Source organism: Pseudochaenichthys georgianus, chromosome 5, assembly GCF_902827115.2.
Source record: "Pseudochaenichthys georgianus chromosome 5, fPseGeo1.2, whole genome shotgun sequence".
Lineage (NCBI taxonomy): Eukaryota > Metazoa > Chordata > Actinopteri > Perciformes > Channichthyidae > Pseudochaenichthys > Pseudochaenichthys georgianus.
In genome coordinates this window covers 30,029,680-30,052,406 of record NC_047507.1, presented here as the reverse complement: position 1 = coordinate 30,052,406, position 22,727 = coordinate 30,029,680, and the positions used below count along the sequence as shown (strand labels likewise).

At 44.6% G+C, this 22,727-nt stretch overlaps 1 protein-coding gene across 3 annotated transcripts in view; it reads left to right on the top strand.

Annotated features, from left to right (window-relative positions):
• The first annotated feature begins 210 nt into the window (after window positions 1-210).
• Window positions 211-22,727, top strand: part of phc2b (polyhomeotic homolog 2b (Drosophila)) — a 44,807-nt gene continuing 22,290 nt past the window's right edge. Inside the window, exons 1-6 of one of the 3 annotated variants that reach the window (XM_071203190.1) lie at window positions 211-341; window positions 10,313-10,628; window positions 20,044-20,205; window positions 20,358-20,435; window positions 20,928-20,993; window positions 21,711-21,872. In XM_071203190.1, the coding sequence (XP_071059291.1) occupies window positions 10,371-10,628; window positions 20,044-20,205; window positions 20,358-20,435; window positions 20,928-20,993; window positions 21,711-21,872 (726 nt within the window). In that variant the 5' untranslated portion in view covers window positions 211-341; window positions 10,313-10,370. Of the gene's footprint in view, window positions 342-6,968; window positions 7,135-10,312; window positions 10,629-20,043; window positions 20,206-20,357; window positions 20,436-20,927; window positions 20,994-21,710; window positions 21,873-22,727 lie in introns of those variants that run through there. The other 2 variants (XM_071203189.1, XM_034083519.2) reach the window with 2 other exon arrangements.

The following is a 22,727-nucleotide window of genomic DNA, read 5'->3' as shown; positions in this document are numbered from 1 at the left end:
CTTCTTCTAGCACTTACATGTACTGTAGAACAGTGCAAGGGTTAAATCCCTTTTGTTACCATGGAGATCAGGACAGCGGTCGCCACTTGACAGGGTGGGGGCGGGGGAGGTGGAGTGTGCTGTTGATTGACAGCAGAAGAGGCGGAGTTACATGTTACCCTGCGCTCATTGGTCATATTTACGTCACGTTGCCAGTTTGGAATGCAAATGGAAAGAAGTTGCTCTGTCCCACCCCTGCTGCCGCTGGTCTGCTCTGAGCCACCGTCCCGAAATGGTGTAGAATATCAGGAAAAACAGACAGGGAAAAGGTCCAGAAAGAGGAGCAAGACTTTACGGTAACGGTAAGTGCAACGTCTCGCTTGCTTCTTGGGACAGAGTGTCACGGTTGGCACGGGGCGGGCGGGGGCAGTGACCGTGTTTGTGTTTGTGTGTGTCGGAACGCGTGAGGGTAAACGCTGGCACTTAGCTAACGTCTTTTCGGGGCCCCAAAACAGCAGCAACGTTTGTTTCTAGCTTGCCTGCTAAGTTTAGCATGCAGACCCTCCATGTGGTTTGAAACCCTAATATGGATACAACAAGCAAATTAGCGCCAACGTTAGCTAACGTTGTAAATGAATTCAGCACCAGCCATCGTGGAGAAAAACAACTTGGCTATGAATGAAAATCAGTGCGTGAGAAAAGCGTGCAATAACAATATTTTGACCACATTGGCGTCCCTTCTTCGGCTTTGCTAGTGTTTGCTTCATCACTTTTAAAGTGTTTGCTTAAGTATGCCAGGCTTTTTCTTGAATGACTTTGATCCAATAGGTCATGACCTTTCGGACAGGAGGAGTTATTGTGACAAGTGTAGGCCATCTAATGCTCCGCTAGAGCTAGGATGGTTTGGCCATGCCCTCCATGTGACCTGAATGTGTTCAGAATAACATCACAGCTAAAGCTAGCCTCCCCTTCCCCTTGTGTCTGTCTTTAGACCTTAAACACAAGTACAATGTTGTGTGTGTGTGTGTGTGTGTGTGTGTGTGTGTGTGTGTGTGTGTGTGTGTGTGTGTGTGTGTGTGTGTGTGTGTGTGTGTGTGTGTGTGTGTGTGTGTGTGTGTGTGTGTGTGTGTGTGTGTGTGTGTGTGTGTGTGTGTGTGTGTGTGTGTGTGTGTGGGAACATATTGTTCTCATTAGGAATGAACCTGTTATTTGTTCTCTTGTTTATTGATTTGTCAAAAAAACAACATTATGTGCCCATAAAAATCAAGTCAATATTCAAATAGGTCGTTTGTCAAACTAATAGCCTGAAACACACATATATTAAGTTTACTAACTTATATACCAAATACAATAGGAACATCCTCACCTTTTGAGGGGATACAACTATCATATTGGCATGAAATAATGATCAAAATAGTTACTAATTAGATTTGTATGTTGATTGACTAATCAGTGCATTAACTAATCAATTCAGCTCTTATTTTTGTCATTAATTTTGTTGTTGATTTTTTTTATTTCTATGGGGGTGCCCAAAATCGCACAATGACGTAATTTGTATACCTGTTTTCCTCTGTTTGGTAAAACCTGTAAGGTAGGAAGGCCAAGCAAAAATGAACAGAGTTCTAGCTCCTGTTTTCGGCATCACTAGGCAACCCTTCTATTCCTCAGATGAGGTCACTTTAGGCCATGGCTGCCCTAGAGTACATGTGTTGCCTCCACCTCCTCCTTAAACTATACGCCATCTCTGGAGGGGCAGATTATGCTTAGAGATGTGATATTTCAAGATACAAAGCATCAACAGGTTTACACAAGAAGCTCATAGATCTTCCAAAGGTGAATTGCTTGCTTTATCAAGCTGTCATATGTAAGTCAGTGGAAGCTAACATCAAACAGTATCAGCCCTTAATTCTTGTTGCTGAATATTGGTCTATAATGCACAAGCTGTCATGTGCTATTTCTCTCATTGTTATGAAAAGGTTGATTTGTTTATTTCACAAGAGAGTGAGAGCCACAGATCCAACTCATGTTTTGCATGTTGAGATGTTGCGCTCCATCATCTGTGACCACTTTATTTTCACTTGCTTCTTGCATTACATCCATTAGTGATCAGCCTGATGCACATCAGAGAGATTTGATGCGTTCACTCTGCCGAAAAGTGGGAAAGATCTTTTTCCTGTGCAGAAGAAGCACACTTGCGTGCAAGTTTTGTTGGCAAGAAACTCAGATGATGTGCTTCTCTACATGAACGATGCCAAATACAAATTGTCAGTTGGTGTGTATGATGTCAGAAATAGAAAGTGTTTTACCTTTTTCATAGGTGGATGATATATTTTGTAATAAGTGCATGTTTGTTAGCATTTTCTAGACAATTCCTTGATGACTACATTTGACAATTACAAGCACGGTTTGAGTTGGATGACGTCAAATTGAAATATTTTCAAAGGCTTACACATTTTACACATTGTCAGATCAGGTCAAAGACCATTCTGACCTGTTGATGACTTTATAGATGACTTAAAGATGATATGGTGACCTTTGTATTTGCCTTAAAGTGTTATAACCATATTATCATCAGAATATGGTATATTTGTCGTAATTATAGTTCAAATAAGAGCTTTCCATGAGGGGTAAATGCATTGAGTGCCTCATCTCTATCCTCATTAAAAAAACAATGCCATGTCATTTTTGGCAAATTGCATCTTCTAGTCTTGGTAAAGTAATGATAACATTTATTCCTGCAGTCATCACAAGCTACCTGAAAGTTATAAGTCTCGACTTGTGACCCAGAGGCTTTTCAGTTTTCTTTTAGATTGTTTGTTCGTCAGATGTTTTCGATTAAAGCAAAAATGAAATGCTTTTTCCGATGAAGGCAGTGAAGCACTATCCACTTCAGCTCATACCTGACCTATTTATTTCCTCTTGGTATGACCGACGCCTGTGAGAGATGCCTCAGAGACTTCTCTGATAGAACAGCCTGGATTGAAGCGTGTTGCTAATCTGCAAGCTTTGCCAGAACTATTCAACTGTCATATTTTTAGATCAAAGGGAAACATCCTTAATGTTCTGCCTCAGTCTCCTTCTGTTCTTCTGTCTGCTTCCCCTGGGTTTATTTTGAGAGTTGTTAACAATCCAAGTAATTTTTTGGAATCTCGTGGAGCAATCGGCACGTTACTGGCTGGGGCTTTAGGAAATGATGCCGTACATACAAGAGCACAGTCTACCGGGTAGAGTCAAGTGAAAGTGTTTTGTGTCCTCACAGTATGAGTCTATTGCGGCTTTCACACCAGCGCTTTTCCCTTTCTAGCTCCGAGCGGGAGCTTTTCTGATTCAGCTCCGGTTTCCCTTTTCAGCTCCCGCTCTGTTCACACCGCCCACTGGCGCCACAGAGCTGCCCCTGCTGCGTCATGACGTCACCGTTTACATCGCTGGTTTGCTCCCCAACGGCAGCCATTACGGCGCTCACAACAACAACGGGGAACTGCGTCGGGTCGATGAACGTGTTGCTTTTAATCACACGAAGCCAGAATAAATTGAATAACGACTTCTCCAACCTTATGCTTTGCTCCAGAGTGCCGTGGTTCATTGTTTATTAATGTGTTTCTGCAGCATTTACCGACCGCTGCAGTGCTGCTCTTCCACGGGAGTTTATTCTCCCGTTAGCTCCCGGTTAGCTCACACTGCAGCGGCCGCTCTAAAGTATTCACTCACTGTCTGACTCACACAAGCAGCTGATGCATATCCCCAGTTCCCTTAGCCTAAGTGAATGTGTGTCAGTCTGAATTGACACTGTTTGGTATCACAACGCTGTTATGAAAGTTTCTCTGGTATAAAACGGGTGATGTTAGCATAGCAACCGAAGCTAAACTGACTACTTGCATCCGATAGCTGCAATAATACAAAACAACACGTCTGCCTCTCTCCACAATGATCGATAACAGCGAACGGATGGTCAAAGTAAGGTACAAATAAACAGAATCACACGAAGCCTGGTTAGTGTTGCCTGACTTTATAAAGTGTGTTTATAGGCACGACTGCTTGTAGGCAGGCATGACAGTCGACCCATGGGAGGTGGGTTTAGTTTCCTGCACGCCTCGACGTAAGAGAGACGTAAGCGACGTCGCCTCTTAGCTCCGAAGCTCTTGCCTCTGGACCGACAATTTTTTGGAGCTGGAAGTGAACCCGATTCCGGAGCTAAGAGCCGGCGCCGCTGCGGTGTGAACAGGAAAAACCGGCGCGTTTCAGCTCCAGCTCCGAGCCGGAGCTGAAAAAGCGCTGGTGTGAAAGGGGCATATGTGCTGGAATGGTACACACGCTCAGCACACTTAACCTGGAAAGCAGCCAGCACCTCTCTTTGTGCCGGTCTACTCAGCTGTGGAAGGCAAGGTCCGTCGGAGTCAGATGGCTCAATTAAGGGCTACCCGACCAATCTTGCCTCGGGATCAGAGGGTATCTCTGTCTTACACACTGTAACAAAGGCTGTGCCCTGCTTGCTCTGTTTGGACAAGACCCATCGACCATCATTGGCCTCAGGGGATAGCCCCAGCATCACCAAGGACATGCTACTTTGTGGAGCAGAGGATGTGGAAGCTGACTATAATGCCAGGACCCTCTCATTCATTAGACATTAATAACCAGGTGATGTTTATTGTTGTCAATATTGTGACCCTACTGAATTGATCATAAATAACTCACTGAGGGCTGCAGCTCAGATTGTTATTGATTGTCTTTTTCAATGTAATAATCATTGTTTTAAATATCAGAAAAACTGTTCTCAAGATTCTTCCAAGTCGCTATTTTTCCATAATCAAGAGCCCAAAAATGTACAATTACAATGCTATAAAACGATATAATAAGCTATAAATGCTCAAATTGGAGCTCACTATCATGGGAAACAAATTAATTGGAACATTCTGTCAACTGACTAATTGTTTTGGCACTAAACTCATTAATCCTATTGTTAATTATTCAAATACAAAGTGAATGCATGCGTTGGAGTGATAACAGTCTCCCACAACGTACAGCCTGGACAACCCTTTCTGCAGTAAATAGAGGAGGACAAATCTGCCACCTAATATGTCTGAATATTCTGAAGAGATTTCAAACGTCTTGAACACTTTGTCCATCAAAATGGATGAGTCTGACAGGCAGCTGCTGGTCTCCCCTGTGAGATTATAAATAGGCTCTACTAACCCAAAAAGAATTGAAGACAATTAATATATTCAGCCCCTGAAAGGAAAAACTGATTTGCAGTTCTAAAGCACTATGATGTTAAATGAATTGGCTAGTGTTATTTCTGTACAATGTGTTCGAAGGTCTCATAATGTTGTCATAACTGTCATTCAGTTTTGTTTTTATTTCAAAATGTTCAAGCAAACTTTGTTGTGCATACGTTGATAGTGTCCTACATGTCAAATGCTATCTAAGATTAAGGCTAATATAGTGTCGACGTCATTTAAATGTATAGCACTCCCCAAAAGAGCTCGTTGGGCATCAGCGTTCGTAAACATGATAATGAGCTGGAATGCTCTTTGAAAACAATGCTATTTGTTTTTAAAGACCCTTGCCTAGACCACTCTTTACGCCCCATTTCACTGTGGACACTCTTTCTGCTGAAGTATCTTTATGCGGCGTAGGGTCCTGTGCTTTCAAAAGTTGAGGTTCATGATTAAGCAGCTTATGTCAACTGAGGTCCCCCATTCCTTCTGTTTTCCTTCTGTTTCCTTATTATTTTGACCCCCCCCCCCCCCCCCCCCCTCACCCTCACCCTGCTGCTCAGCTCTGTCAGCCAAGTGTGAGACTTGAGGCTTGTGTTTCTGGCTGCACCGCCAGCTAATCTATATGCTAATGAGAAGATGATAATCAATGAGCTTCATGCATGGTTGGCCCCAATCAATACCACATTGCACCAGCAAGCGATTGAAATGGCTACATGTCATAGAACCAGGCGGTTGGGTGGCGTGTTAATGTGGTGGGACGGAGCATAAGTATGCCATTATCTTCTCTCTTTATCTATCCTATTCCACGTAAATGAATCCTGTAGTCATTAAAGAGAGGGTTGAATTCAGCTGCAACGCTATCATTTCATTTTTGCAGGGGATCTGAATTTCTACTCTTATTAATTTGCATTTCATTTCCGTACGTGAAATAAATGGGTGGTTTGATGCTTTCCTGTTGCGACATGGCTATCCCATCATCGAGTCAGATTTGTATCATTAGTTAGGATTTGGCTTAAATGGTGCTGATTAGGCAGGATAAGGGAACATTTGGTTAAAGATGTAGTTGACCAGTACTTCACTTAACGGGCAGACACTGGGTAGTGGGCGTCATGATGGACCGTGATTCCTTTTTATTTGTTTTGCTCTCTAGCCTCAGTATCACTCTTGTCACAAAATTGATGATGTGATTACTGTCTTTCTAGTCCGATAATTGGTTGAATGTTCAGGCTGGCCGTAAGTCACTTCTCCTGTCCATCGCTGAATGTTGTGATACAAAATTGTCCCACTTACTGCTGCTAGTTATTTGTGAAAAACGGTGCCCTCTATATCAATGGTTTAAAACCCAACCTGCAGACCCTCACATTTGAGGCACTAAAATGGATATAGAGCCTTCAGTTTCACACAAAAAGAGTACACTGTGCTGTAATTTCTATGAAGTGCCTCATTATCTGGGATTTTACTTAAAAAAATAAAAACACATTTAGATGGTGTTTACATTCTACCTTATGTTGTAGGGTCCAGGCATCCTTAAAAAAAAATCAGTATTCAGGCAGAGGGGGAGGGGAAAGACTGAGTAAATCATTACCATCATCTTCATTAGAGAGGATCCTGCCGTCCAATCAGCACGCTGCTCTGGACGGGGATTCCATAAGCACCCCGTTGGCTGTCGCTAGGATACCACATAATCAGGAGGCAGGCCGCGGCCTGGTTGGTGGAGTGGGGTGTTGAAGCTGGGACGACGAGCTCGCTGTGCGTTGGGGGTAGAAGACGAGAGGTGCTGGGGTTCGGATCCGACACACTCGCACACGCTCATTCAGTCCGTCAGCCAGCCAGACACTCAGTCAGGCAGACAAAGAGGAGCAGCATCCGGCAGGAGGACAGCACGCTCCCGGGGGATGGGGCATCATACCCCTGCATCGCGTCGGGGGGGCCGAAGGAGGTAGGAGCACCAGGGTTAGGGGGCTTTGTCTCAGCAGCAGAGCACCCCTCCACAAACACATGCAAGCATCCTGGCTATTGATGCTTTAATAGATTTTTGCAGCTTTCTAGCGATGTCTTTTTTAATGTGGGTCATCAGAGTTTTCCTATATGCGTACTGAGGGAGGAACACTGATGGATGCACTTCCTCTAAGCGCTGTAGAGACAGCCAGTCTGTCTGACAGTCTCATAACAGCTCTCATCTTCCTGCAGGCGATGCAAAACCTCTAGACACAAATCTGACTGTCAGTTGTTGCGGTCTTGTGAAGCCACTATGAGTAGATCAATATGCTTTTTGTAAGGACTGCAAATGTGTTCTTATGGTGCTGACTGAGCGACTGTTTCAAATGTATAACGGGCTGCTTTGATGTGCTCGCTCGCACGCACGCACGCACGCACGCATCGTTGGGTACCAGGTTTTTCCAGGTCAAAGCTTGATTAAAGTCGTGGAAGTGGGGTTAAGGTTTGGAGTGGGGGTGGTGTTGTTTTCGCCATTGCACCCCTACACTGATGGATGGGTGACTCCTCTCAGAAAGACAGGCAGTGAAGGCATCATTACCAGAGGGGATTCCCTCCCCTCTCCACACACATGAAGAGGCAATAGGAAGCAGACAGTGGGATGTAGGCTAATGACGGCATACAGGCAGGCTTTGGCAGTGCTTTGTTTACAACCAGAAAGCAGGTCTAGATGTCAGTTATATGGACAAGACTTTTTCAAATTCACCACAGCCACTGCAGAATGCAAAATTGTAATTAAAAAAAAAAAAAAAAATTATATCAAAATTAAATGTCTGTTAATTGGGTCTTCATTTGAGTTTTTTTCAGTTTTTTTATTTAAATCATCCTCATTTCATTTGAATGACCCTGAACATTATTTCTGAGAGAAGGGTGTTGACAAGATGTTTTCTGTTGAACATGAAAAAAGATCTACTACTAATTTCCTCATTGCCTATTCATGATCATCTCAAGTTTTCATTAATAGAACATACAATTCTTTCAACTCCTGCCTTTTTCTCATTCAGTGACGAGGGCTTTCAATTTAAAGGAAAGCATATGTTTTTGTAAGATTGCACTTTGTTTCCAAGTCTGCTTTGTTGCATAAGTGGGGCTAAAGAGCTCTGTTGTGGCCCCTAATCCGTTCAAAGGAATAATGAGAAGGAGGAGGAGGAGGAAATAGCTTAAGAATTGCAGCATGGCGGCAGCATAGCTCCTTATTTAATTACTTCCATCACACTCTCGTTTCCACTCCAACCCATTTCAAATCCTCAACCTGCTCCCTCAACCTTCACCCCTCACTCTCGTTCCCTTCCTGCCTCCCCCCTATATCTTAATGCTCACACCTCTAACCCCAAGGCTAGAAATTCCACCCTCCCCGTTTGCCTTCTCTTTTCAGCTCTGTTACATCAGCTGTCATGCTGTTTGAATCCCCCTCCACATACACACTCACTCATTAATCCCACACCATCCTCTCTAGTACACCACTACCATCTCAAGTCTGCCTGTTTCTATTGGAGCTCCGCTTCCTCAAAGACTTTTGGACTTTCTTTATATTCTTAAAATGTCATCTTTGCCTCCACTAAGGAATGAGCCTGTCTCTCCTCCCATCCTCTTCCAAACTCATCACCTTTCAAGCTGGAGCCTTCTCCGTCTTCTCTGTCTGGGGAGCTCTGAAGCGTTTCCTCTTGTGCTAATGGATAGCTGTGGACCAGGGGACCAACCTTAAGAAGGCTTTTATGGACAGGTCCTTAATCATGTGTTCTGTTCTCCTCCACGCTCATGAGAAGAAATGGAAGTCTTAGACAGTGTATGTCAGTATGGTTTGACATGTCTTTTGTATTGGCAATTTTCTGATCAAGGCCAATACTTTTCTTTGTATGTATCATGGTTAGGAGCGTTTCGGTTGGAGTGTGTGCGAGGGAGTTTGAGTCATTATAACCGCCTCTGCTGCCTTCTAATTAACTTGCACCGAATGCGTCTTTTCATCTTGTATATGTGAAACTCTCAAACATACGGAGACCGCTAATGTAAGCCAGCCACTCTGCCTTTCATGCTTAATTCACTGGAAATCATTAGCTTCCCAGATTGCATATTTGTGTGTTTCTCTAGCCAGCTTTGTTGTGTCACGCATGCCTCTCTTTTTTGTTGTTGTTGGAGAATGAATCCATACACTGTGTGTAGAGTTTAAAAACTGAGCTTCTTCCAGTAGTCAAGGGACGATACTGGAATGTATTCGTAGAGGCTCCTTTAAAGGTCGGGTAGGTAAGTTTCAGAAACCGGCTCGAGATACACTTTTTGTTAAATTCCATGGAATGCTCTTAACATCCCGATAGCAATGAATATCTGAAGTGCTTTGACAAAAAATCCATAAAAAAATGTCATCTGTAGAAGCCGTAATACTGTAAAAAGTACAACCAATCGGATTGGATGGCCTACCTGCCTGTCAGCCTTCCAAACTTATCTCGTGCCCTCATTGGTCATGTGTGTGTTGGAGGAGGGGCAGATTTTCTCCGGTTGTGTATTTTCAAATTCTAGCGATCTCGAGCCGGTTTCTCAAACTTACCTACCCCACCTTTAAATGTAATACTAACTCCAGTAACGCATTTGTGCATGAAAATAAACAGACTTCAAAAGAATCATTTATTTCCCAGCTGGCTCTCATCCTGCTGCACATTTGTACAATGCAGAACATTGCTGTTGTATTTACTGCTCTAAGTCCAGCTGCAGTCGATGGCAAATCAGTATATGGAAATAGAATTGTGGATTGTCAAGTATATTAGACTTCAGGGCTTGTGAACTCCTATCATTTGGTTTCATTGAAGCTGCAACGATAAATTAAATGGTTAATAAGCTGATCATGTTGAGCTGTGACAAACGGCATTCTTTTATTTTTGTTATATATTTTATAGACAAGAAATTGAATCCATCAATTGGGAAAATAGCTCGCAGATCAACTGATAATAAAACTTGCTCTTACTTGTAGCCCTGAAATAGGGCTCACACTCACTTTTTACTCCCCTTTATGACTTATGACTTTTTATTGTTGCCCTTTTTTATTGAAGAAAGACATTCTGTTTTCTTGAACTTAGTTACAAAGAAAGTGTTGCATGTTCTCATGTGCTCTGCCTTTCCCCTGTCCCCAGGCACAGGAGAGCCATTCAGAAGAGTCGGGGGTCAAAGGTGAGAAGAGCAGAGGGCACCATGGAGAGTGAGCCGGGGGCCCCTGCCCCCACGGCCAACGGCACCGGGACCGCCACCGCCTCCACCGCCACCTCCTCCAGCACCACAGCTGCCAGCAGCAGTAGTACCTCTAACACTACTGCTACTACTTCTACCACTCCCCCCAGCAGTAGTAGTAGTAACACAAACAGTAGTGCCAGTAGTAGTACTGCAGCCGGGAGGCAGGCGGTGCCTCAGATATCTGTTTACAGTGGGATACCCGACCGGCAAACAGTACAGGTGAGTTCCTTAGTGTTGAGATGAAATTGTTGACGGCTTGATATTCAGTCAGGATTCTGTATGAAGGGCTGACAAAGTGAACATGTCCATCCCAGTTTCTTAAAGTCCAAAGTTAAAATGTTTTCAATCTTATATGAGAATAAACAGAAAAGCAGAACATGTCCTTATTTTTTATGCAAAGGAAACTGCATTTTCTGCCATCTTCTCATGAAACATCACATGAAACATTAATGGATCATCAAAATAGTTGCTCACAGGTTAATGTCAATCACCAGGTCTGTTGCGCGGCTAATCCTTGCAGCTTATATTGTGTGTGACATCTGCATACACATAAAGAGGTGATCATACTTTCCTTTGCATTACTGCCCTCTGTTGGTGTATATTATACCACATACATGTCAACACATCATTTTCTAATCAGAATGAAATAAGAGGCATTTGTCATCCTAATCAATACACTGATAAAGGAAACTGAAATGATGGCCATCTCACAGAACTCTTCAGGTTAAAGGAATTCTTTATGTGCTTTGTGCTCTTGAACCTTTGACCCCGGGATAATCCTCTACACAGGCTTACCCTCTCCCTGAATAAGGTCCACCCAAGCTTTTAGTGCTGATGCTCTGACAGCTAGGCTTTTGTTATTTTCAGTGGGCCTTTACTTGTACTCAGACCGGTGACAATCAAATGGCAAACGGCATTCTCTGAGCGGAAATGGGCTGCTGCTCCTTTAAAGCAAATGAGTGTTGTCTCGCATCTCTGCTACCAATTTCACCCCCATTTCAAGATGTGTGTGTCCGGATGCTTCTTTGACACTATGGACCTCAAGTCAACATTCTCTTTGGTTACTTGGCAATAAGGAAGAGGGTACTTTCAGAGGTGAAGGGCAAAGAGTTCTTCTCAATGGATGGAGGTTTAACTGTTCTAATCGGGTCAAGGCGTAGATGAGACTTTTCTTGAAGACAATTATTGGGTGACCTAAAACTATAGGTTACTTACGTAACCCCAGGTATCAGAGTAACATGAAGTGAGATGTCTCACTATGGGATGCGCCTCATCGCGGAGCAAACAGAAGCATCAATCTCATTACGCCAATCCTGATTGGCTGGTGATCTTGACGTCAACGTCAGGGCATCACCCCCTATAAGTAGCTTGCGCCACGACGCATGCGTCATTCAAAATAAGCACCTCTTCTCGCTTCACCATAGCAAGGAGGGCCGTCTGGTGAGACATCTCACTACATTTTACTCTGAGGACTGGGTTACGTAAGTAACCTATAGTTCTCATTCATAACACTCCGTTCGATGTCTCACTATGGGAAATTGTAGCTCCCGTATTGCCAGACGAGCTTATCTCGAAGATCACCGATCAACCAGAATTTAACAGGTAGAGTCCCGACTCAACAAGGTGCCCAGCACTGCTCGGGCCACGCTTAGAACGGAGACGTCTAGCCTGTAAAAGTGGACAAAAGTGAGCGGCGAAGACCAGCTTGCCGCCGCACAGATATCCTGGATGGAAACACCCTTGAACAAAGCCCAGGATGTAGCCAGGCCCCGAGTCGAGTGAGCCCGCAGACCCGAAGGTGCTTGCAGATTCTGACTCGTATAGGCCAAAGCAATCGCCTCCACAATCCAGTGGGAGAGCCGTTGCTTAGTAACAGGCTTGCCCTTGTGAGGGTTAGCCCAGGACACAAAGAGTTGGTCATTAAGACGAAGCTCCTTTGATCTGTCCATATATGTGTGTAAAGCCCGGACTGGACACAACAGATCCTGCTGCTGCTCCCCGGAGGAAACCAGCTGCGGAGGAAATGCCTCAATGTCAATTGGGGTACACGAACCAACCACCTTTGGTGTAAAGGCAGGGTTGGGCTTCAACAACACTCTCGTTTGCCCTGGGGCAAACTAAGTGCATGAGGGATGTACAGACAGTGCATGGATATCGCTGACCCGCTTGGCGGATGCCAGGGCCAGTAACAGCACTGTCTTGAGTGACAGATGTTTCATGTCAGCTCCTTCCAGGGGTTCAAATGGGGTAATTCTGAGCCCATTTAAAACCACTGCCAGGTCCCATAAGGGCACCAGCGACCTGGAGACAGGGAGGAGCCTGCGAGTTCCCTTCATAAAACGGCAAACCAAAGGATGTTGGCTAGCCGTCTTACCCTCAAAGCCCACATGGCATGCAGCAATAGCAGCCAGGTATACCTTGATCGTGGAGAAAGCTCTGTGTTTATCGATCAAGTCCTGTAGGAATGATAAAATCACCCCGACAGGACATTGAAAAGAGATGTGTCCTTCTTGAAGGCACCACTCCTCAAACACCCTCCACTTACAGTCGTAAAGAGACCTGGTGGAGGAAGCTCTCGCACTCTGAATAGTGTTTATCACCTTCTGAGGGAGTCCCACTGTATTCAGATTGTACCACTCACGGGTCAGGCCCATAGTGCCCCGCGCTCTGGGCGTGGGTGAAAGATCGCCCCCCCCCCGCCTGAGACAATCTGTCCCTGCGTAGTGGGGGCTGCCATGGCTGCCCGCACAACAGCTGATATATCTCCGCCAGCCCGTACGTTGCAGGCTAGGGCGGAGCCATCAGGATAAGTGTGTGGCGTTGCTCCTTCACTCTGGCCAGAGTTGGGGGTATCAGAGCCAGGGGTGGGAACGCGTACAGAAGACCCGGAGGTCAATCGTGTACGAGTGCGTCCCCGCCTAACGGTGCGTTTAAATCGTGCATTAAAGAGAACAGCGGTCATTGAGCATTTTCTCTTTATGCGAACAGATTTAACGCACCCACAGCGGACTCACGATCCTTGGATGTGGAGTCCAGTCTGTATTAGGGTTGCCAGAAACCGACCATGATCAAAATCGATTATTCGGCAGCCCTGGCGAATAATAATCGATTATTCGACCGACCGACCGACCCCCCCCCCCCCCCCCCCCCCCTACAAGCTACAGCTTGTATTAATAATATCAGTATTGCAATACATATTATTATAGCAATTTATTTATTGCAATGCTATTATTAATACAGGCTGTCGACTGTATTATTAATAATAGCAGCATTGCAATAAATAAATTGTGCGCGCATCTTCAAATAAAGGCAATGGCAGGCACTTTAGACAATAACAAAAAATAAACCACCATCATGTAGCCTGTATTAATAAGCAGCATTTAAATACATTCAATAAATAGCCTATTGTTTGTGCGTGCATCTCGCATCTTCAAAAAAAAGGCAATGGCAGGCACTAGAACAATAGGCCGTACAATTTCACCTTCATAGCCTAGTTAACAATCACGAATAAATAATAATGCAGTAATCAGTTAACAAAAACAATAGCATCACTTGCTTATGCATCGAAATAATAAATCAAAATGGCATTATAGTCTATAAATAACAGTAGGCCTATTGTATTGAACATTAACAAACAGTAGCGAGTGAGTCTTTTAGGCTATAGAAATTAGGCTCCAAATAATACAAATTAAAGCTTCACTTGCAACAACAAAACGTCTTACTATTTAGTTGTTCTTGTTCAAAAAGATGAGCTGGTCAACGTGGTCAGGGTGTAGCCGAGAGCGCAGCCGGTTAAGGATTAGTCCTGCCGCCGAGAAAACCCTTTCCGAGGGCACAGATGTGGCCGGCACACACAAATATGACCTCGCAAGTTGTGCCAACCTTCCGTACTTCGTCTCATTTACTCTCCACCAATCGAGGGGATCCAAATGGGGAGCGATGCACTTTTCATCACAGTAGTGACTTAACTCCATTTCAGGAGTTACAGGTTCCTCCGCGTGGTATTCTTCTCCAAACAATGTTAGCATTGCTGACTTGTTGTCGTAACGTGGTCTCTTGGTCGCTGCAGACCCCCTCGCTGCAGACCCCCTCGCTGAAGACCCCCTCGCTGACTCAGACTCAGAGGAGGAGTCCTCGGTGATCTCTGGTCTGGCGTCTGCTCCTAAAGCTGAAAGCAGCTCCTTGACTCTGGCCTCGACAGCATCCCTGAGCGCATCGTTAGCAAACTTCAGATGTTTATGCCGTGGGTCAAGAAACGATGCGATGAACGGAACGTTCTTGGCACTCTCCACTTTGTCAGGTTTCAGTCGCCGTTTCAGTGACACAGACACGGTTTGCTTGTACTCCGCAACCTTTTTAGACTCTCCTGGAGCAACAGGCAGGTGTTTGGTCAGCAAAGTTGCTGTGACAGGATAAATCATGGAGCTGGAAACCCCTGACTCTCCACACAGGGCAGTAGTAGCGCATTTCAGGGAGCGCAACACCGGCAGCATCTCTTCCATCACGATCCAGCTGTCATCGGCTAGGTCAAGGGTCCTAGCGTCTGAATGAGTTGTGACACTTCGGTCAGAAAGAACCGCAGCAACAGCCCAGCGCTGCTCCAGCAGGCGATCAAACATGTCGTAGATGGAATTCCACCTTGTACGGCAGTACTGTATCAGGCGCTGAACTGGCAGTGTTTGATCAACCTGAAACATAATCAGAATTAGCTTTGTCACATCACAGTTTTAAGTAAAAGAAAAGAAGCAAAAACGTGTTTGTATGCAAGTTCTATCATTTTTGTTACTTCCATAAAAAAGAAAAGGAAAAAGAAAGGGGGTGCAAAGTGCAAACAAAGAAACAAACAAACAAACAAACCTGTTTCTGACACAGCGCCTGTGTTGCTACTGTGCTGTGGTGGAAATGTGACACAAGTCGACTGGCACCAGCGACAATATGATGGATGGCCTTCAGCTTGAATCCATCATTGATTGCAAGTTGGAGTGTATGGGCATAACATGGACTTGAATCCCAATCCAAGTACTCATTATTGGCGAGAGTGACATTGCTCGCGTTGTCATGTACACACGCAGTCACTTTCTCCAGTATCCCCCAGGACTCAGTAGCACTGCGGAGCCCCTCGGCTAAATTCTCTGCCGTGTGCCGTTCGGGCGTTGCACGGGTCTGTAGAACCGCACTCTTCATCTCCCATTCACTGTCGATGTAATGGCAGGTTATGGTAACGTACGATTCTGTTGTGAGTGCTGTCCACCCGTCGGTGGTTATCGACACCTTTGAGACAGTTGACAAGCTTCTGCGCAGATCTTCTGCCTTATTCTTGTACAGCTTTTCAATACGTGTGGTCATTGTAGTACGGCCCGGGACCCTGTACTCTGGTTCCACGCATGCCATAAGCTTAAGGAAACCCCCTCCTTCCACGAAACGTATTGGCAGCATGTCCTTCACTAGCATATTGGTGATTAGCGCAGTTATTTCTCCTGCACGCATGTCATCACAACGACGTGGCCTTGACGTGAAGTTGGTAATGGCCGGCTGTGCTGCGTCTTTCTTTGTAATCTCTTTGGCGTGCTTCGCACTCAAATGCGAACGCATTGTGGAGGTTGAGCTATGATATACCAACGTCATTTCGCAGAGCTTGCATTTCACTTCCTTTGGACTTGTAAGTTCGAAGTAATTCCACGAGGAGGAACACTTTTTACCTGCCATCTTTAGTCGCACGTGTGAGGGAGGGGGGGTCGGGGCGGGGTCGGTGTGAGGGAGGGGGGCGGGGTCGGTGTGAGGGAGGGGGGCGGGGTCGGTGTGAGGGAGGGGGGCGGGGTCGGTGTGAGGGAGAGGGAGGGGGGGGGGGGGTCGGGGCGGGGTCGGTGTGTGCTGGGTGTGTGCTGCAGCAGCAGTCTGCTCTGCAATGCATGCAGGCTTCCTCCAAGTTTACATTAAAACAAACTGGTGGTGTGACCAATGGCCATTTACAATTATTAATACTATTACTATTATTAGCATTAGTATATTTTGGTTGAAACTAAGGCAGAAAAAAAAAAAAAATCGAATAATCGCTGGCATCCCTAGTCTGCATAGAGTGGTGCTCCTCTGGACAGTAGTTCTGTCCCGAGGTACATCCAGGGTTTCCCACACATAGACTATACTTGGGCGGGCCGCCCAGGTATATTAATGGCCGCCCAAGTATATTTCGCGACCCAATTAGGTTTGTTTTTTTTACATTTTTTTTTTTTTAGAATTTTTTTTTTTTATTCGTACGTGACCAGGACGCCATCTGCAATCGATTAACTTGTGGACAATGATCCCTCGCTCCCTTGCACTGATCTCGCCTCCTTCTGGCCTGTTAAGTGGCCTGCCTCACACAGGGTGACTGCCTGCCGACATGGCCACTGTCATACAGGTCATAAATCAAAGCCCTTGATTGGTCTCTGTGTCATTCAAGCTCGGGATAAGCTCAGCTCAGGTGAGGTAAAGGACTCTCTGAGTGTTTAGATAGTTAACTTAGTCTAAGTTCTCAGTGGGTCTCAAACGGTGTGGTCACCATTTATGTAAACACATATTTCCATTTGAGAGGGTAGTGATTAGTCTAATGGATAGTGAGGTGGGCTGAAGATCGGAAGGCTGTGAGTTCAAATCCCACCAGGAACACCACCACTAGTGTGCCCTTGAGTAAGGCACTTATCCCTTAGTTACTCCAGGGAGAATGTCCCTGTAATCGGTCATTATAAGTCGCTTTGGATAAAAGCGTCAGCTAAATGAATATGAAATATGCATGAATAAATAAATACAAAGTTAACTGGGTGAAAAAAAGGTAAGATACACTTTTAAAACTTGTTGTGAGAAAACTAGTCGTTGCTGCTGCCTCAAAGAGGAGAGGAGGGAGACAGGAGAGGCTGATTCAGGAGCACAGACACACTCGCAACTATAAATGAACCAAAAATAAATTAATAAACAAGTTTCAGTGTTTTTTTCATATTAGAAATGGTATGTTATTGGTTATGGCCATGATTTTATGATTATTGAAATGTATACAGTTCTGTTTAATATAGGTGTTTCCATAGATCTAGTCTCTTTATTTTCCCCTCAAAATGCACCAGATTGATGCATTTAACTCCAAAATAAAAAATAAAATCTTACCGGGGGGGCATGCCCCTGGACCCCCATAGAGGATTTGAGGTCGACCCCCACTAAAAATCACATGGATAGGTTCCTAAATACATTTATAAATACATTTATTTTTTAAATAGTAACCATCTCCATACGTTCATGTGTGGGTAGTAGATTTAAACTATAGGGCTATCATTATGGGCCCTGCCTGTACCTGTTCGCTCTGCCATCGCGTGAAGGGTCTGCTAACAAGCGACCAACAGAAAGGTTAATGTTGTTGCACGTCACCTCACCCCCCCCCCGCTACCACCACCCCCCCAAGTATATTTCAGATATGTGGGAAACAGATCTGTGGGAAACACTGGCAGTTAATGGACCAGCACCAGAGGTGTTCCCATACGGCGTTGGAGCTGTTCTTCATGAAATCCCAGAAGGATGAAGTGCTCTGACAAACAGTGCCATCTTTGCGCAAAATAATTATACGGGAATGAAAAGTCAATAAATAAACATGTTGTTAAAACTTTTTTTTTTTTTTTCTTTTTTCCCGGGCACCCGCGCCCCGTACTAGAAAAGTCGGGTGCGGCCAGTGGCGTAGTGCCACTACGCATTTCATAATAACCAATACTCTCCGCACGCCGTGGCGCGCATGGTTTAGTTTTATTATGAGACCCATGTTGAGCAGGTGCTTTACGAGGACATTTGTCTGCGTAATCTGACTCTGCTCGGCGGGCATTATAGATAAAACCCTCCAGAATATGGGTTGACTCTCTCCGGGCTTGTGAATACAGATAGCCCGAGAAGCGAGGGGGGGTTACGGTGACTTGGAGTCTGTAGCTCCGTGTAACTGTCTTGAGAAACCCAAGCAGATGTCGTGAGCATCTCCCGCTGTATGCTCCTTAGAGCCAGCTGAGATGTCACGTCTCTTCCCCTCTGAGTCTCTATTTGTTGTGTTATGGGGCCCTCCAGTGTCTGAGCACTGTGGTGCCCCATTTCGACAATCCTCACCGACACAGCGCATGCGTGTGGCGGTGGTGCCCTGCGCCCTTGGCTCGAAGCCTGGATGCGTAAGCGGAAAATGTTTTATGACAGAAAAATCAATAAGTGTGTGACATGTGTTTATGCGGACTTGAGGATGGTGTTGAGGCATCTCTCGAGGCGGCGGGAACACATTTAGAGCTGGGGAACCGTGGACTTCCAGCTCTGTCACAGAGGGGAGAAGGAGGGGCTGTCACGCCGCTCGCTTCTTCTTCCTCGACTGCTGGCCGAAATTCTGGGTTGGCTGCGCCTGGGCTGCAGCCGGAACCGGAGATTTTCTAGGCCAGCTCGCCCTCGTCCCCTGCCTGAGCTGGGGACTCGGGCGGACTGCGACCTCTGCGTTTTCGGTATTTATACCGTCGCAGTCTAGGGAGGAGGCACCCTGGATTGGGGCCTTGTTGCTAAAGGGTCGGTCCCTCCACGAGACCGACACCTCATCCAACATCTCCGGGAAGACCGGGAGGAATTGCCTCCTGTCCTCGTTGCTTGGGGAGAATGTTTCCCCTCGTAACGGGACCTGGCGGTCTCCTTGGCCATTTCGGGCCACGGGATGTCTAGCCTGGACGCAGTGCGCTGACACGCGGCCTGCAGGTCCATGCTCAGACAGGGCGAAGCTGGTGTGCTATCGCCCGGGAGAGCAGCCATCGCTCCCGGCTTTGCCGTTTGAGCCGATGACATGAAGAGGTGTTTGAATGACGCATGCGTCGTGGCGCAAGCTACTTATAGGGGGTGGATTCCCTGACGTTGACGTCAAGATCACCAGCCAATCAGGATTGAGATTGATGCTTCTGTTTGCTCCGCGGTGAGGCGCATCCCATAGTGAGACATCGAAGGGAGTGTTATGAATGAGAACTGAAACAAAGATTCCTCAGAACACAATTTAGATTTGAAGTCTTTTTTTTTTTTTAACTTTTTTTCAAGGCTTGAACAAAAATATCCTCCTTGCAAAAAAGTTCGATTTCCCACATAATCTGCCCTTGATTGCTTTGGGTATACAACAATATTTTTTGAGGTTGTATTTATAATAAATATTTAAAGGCTTTGAGAGCATATATGTTTTTGGTTTAGGTTCCTTTTTTAAAAGTGATTGATTTTCACTTTTAACAAGTTGTTTAAACCGTGTATATAAGCACATTGATTTGGAAAGATGAGTTAATAAACTCAACCAATTATTTGACTACCATTTTCTACTATAATGTTTAATATTTAATATATCCTAACTTTTTTTCAACATTACTGAACTAACCATACCTGATTCAAGATATTAGATTGTCATACGTACAGTATAACAGGCAATTGCACTGTTCAGTGAAATTCTTATGCTTAGCTCGCCACACCTAAATATTAAGAAACTATACCACCAAACGTACAAGATAAAAACTAGCATTAAAAATGATAAGCTGACATACATTTAATAATTCCTCTCTCAGAATAAAAGTGTGTGATGTGCTGCATGATAAAACAACAAATCTATCTGTCTATCTTTTACATGCAGGTGTTCCAGCAGGCGCTACACAGACAGCCTAACACAGCAGCACAGTACCTGCAGCAGATGTACGCGGCTCAGCAGCAGCATCTGATGCTACAGACCGCTGCCCTCCAGCAGCAGCACAACCTCAGCACCGCTCAGCTGCAGAGCCTGGCTGCTGTCCAGCAGGTCAGCCAGCGCTCATCACATGAAAGAATCAATGTCAGTGTAAAGCTGATGCTGTTATTGTTGCCCTCCCTCAAGACATGTTTCAGGAAATGGTACATTTCTCTTTTCTGCCTCTCTCTCTCTCTCTCTCTCTCTCTCTTGTTGTGTAATAGGCCAGTATCGTTGCTGGCCGGCAAAGCTCTTCACAGAACAGCACTTCATCCCAGCAAACAGGAACAACTCAAGCTACGGTAAGAGTTCAGAGTTGGACCTGTATCCTAAGAGCCTCGAGAGTTTAATTTATCTCTGTCCATTAAATTATCATGGAATAAAATTGATTTTGGCACCAAGAAGCTTTAAGGGAACTTTGCGCCACACCAGCCATGTGAGCTGTGCTTACTTTTCTATTGCATTTATTATTTGGTATTAAGAATGTTCAGAAACTCAAGATCTTGTATTTTGTATGTCTTGGTCGAATGTAATTGGTGTATTGATTTAGATATCAGTAGAGTAAAGGAAGTGCATAATAGTGTTTACTTTGTTGACTATGATTAATTAAGTTAGTCAACAACCTTTTTCTCCATGACTAGGACGAGGCAGTAGCGACTTTATTAATCACTACCTGTGACTATATTAACATAAATATTGTTGACAAAAAGACTTAAATGTGGTTTTTAAAAAAGATAATCATTGACAAAAAAAGGACATCAAATGTTATAAACTGTTTGTTTTTATCAATGCAGCAGTTCCATTTCCTGTGTTGCGTGCCCGATATCAGGACTACACCAGCAGCACACCTTAAGAAAAGAGTAATTAACTTACTTAAGTTTAACTTAACAATGATATCAACAGAGTTCGGAGAAAATAACTGTGTAATTTTGGCTAGACTTGATTGACTGAAATGTTTAAAGGTGGGGTATGTAATTTATTTCAGAAACACTTTGTTATATTCCATGGAATGCTCTTAACATCCCGATAGCAATGAATATCTTAAGTGCTTTGACAATAAATCCATAAAAAAAAAGTCATCTGTGGAAGCCGTGGTACTGTAAAAAGTACAACCAATCATCTGAGCCGGCCCGGCTAAAGTAACTGGATGGCCTACCTGCCTGTCAGCCTTCCATCTGTGCACAAACTTACCTCGTGCCCTCATTGGTCATGTGCGCGTTCGTGTGTGTTGGAGGAGGGGCTCTGTAAGGAAGTAGCAGATTTTTTCCGGCTGTGTATTTTCAAATTCTAGCGCACTCGAGCTGGTTTCTCCAAAATTACCTACCCCACCTTTAATATAAAATTGACAACAAAAAAACGTAAACGTTCGCAATTTTGATTGACTGAAACTATATTAACATTTACGGTTTTCTTTTTCATGACTAAGCTAGGAGTGAAATGCCAATACTTTGAATCAACTTAAATAAAACAGCATGAGTTTGACTAAGGACATTTAACACACGACTAAGACTAAGTAACAACTGGTAAAACTGACACTACTGTATGACCTAATTATCCTGTTCATCTTCTCCCTTCAGATCAACCTGACCACCTCCCCGGCAGCAGCGCAGCTCATCAGCAGGGCGCAGAGCATAAGCTCCACCCCCACCAGTATTTCCCAGCAGGCTGTTCTACTGGGCAGCCCATCCAGCCCCACGCTCACAGCCAGCCAGGCACAGATGTACCTGCGTGCACAGATGGTGAGACTGCACACTCGCGGGGCATAGCCACTGGCACAGTCATGAGTGTGCATATATGCATAAACACAACCCCACGCACATACTGCTTAAATAAATGAGCACTATCCAGCTTGTGTTTTTCTCCCTTCTGTGTGTTTTAGGATTGGTGTGTGTTGCGCATTTATGCTTACTCTGCAGTAGTTAGTGCTTGATTTACATTATTCCACCAGAGAAGGTTGGCAAGATAATCTATCAGGCCCCAGAGTGCTCATTACAAGCACAGAAGAGACTGTGTGCATGTTTAAAAATGTTTTGGATGTCACAGGTGTTCTCTATGCTTTGGCTGCAGGATCACTTGTTTTAAATTAAAGTGGCTGAAGCATTATTCCGTCGTTATTGGCCTGTTTAGCAGCTGGTTGTGGGTAACTTGTCGTTTTTAACTTGCTATCAGCTGGCATCTGGCACATACTCTGTTTCTGCTTCCTCATTATGACCAAGTACACCTCATTGTCAGATGTGTGTGATGCTACAGGCAGACAGAAAAAACACATTTGTCAGTTTAGATAACCATCGCTTTAATTTCTGGTTGAGTCTTCTGGTGTTAAATTAGTGCATATGATTTAATATCAAGCCCGATTGTATTAATTTCCATTTTCCTTGCTTGTTTTCCCACACATACAAACATTAGAAGTTCAAAACGGTGTTATTACAAAAATCCATCTAACTGAATAAATGTTTTCTTATGTTGTTAAAAAATACAATTCTGTCAAGAAAGAGATCAAAATCTTGGCACATTCTCTTCTAAGCAGATGAAAAGGGTCCTTTTAGCTTAATCATATTTAATTGTGTTCCTGAGGGTCATCATAGTCGTCTTTA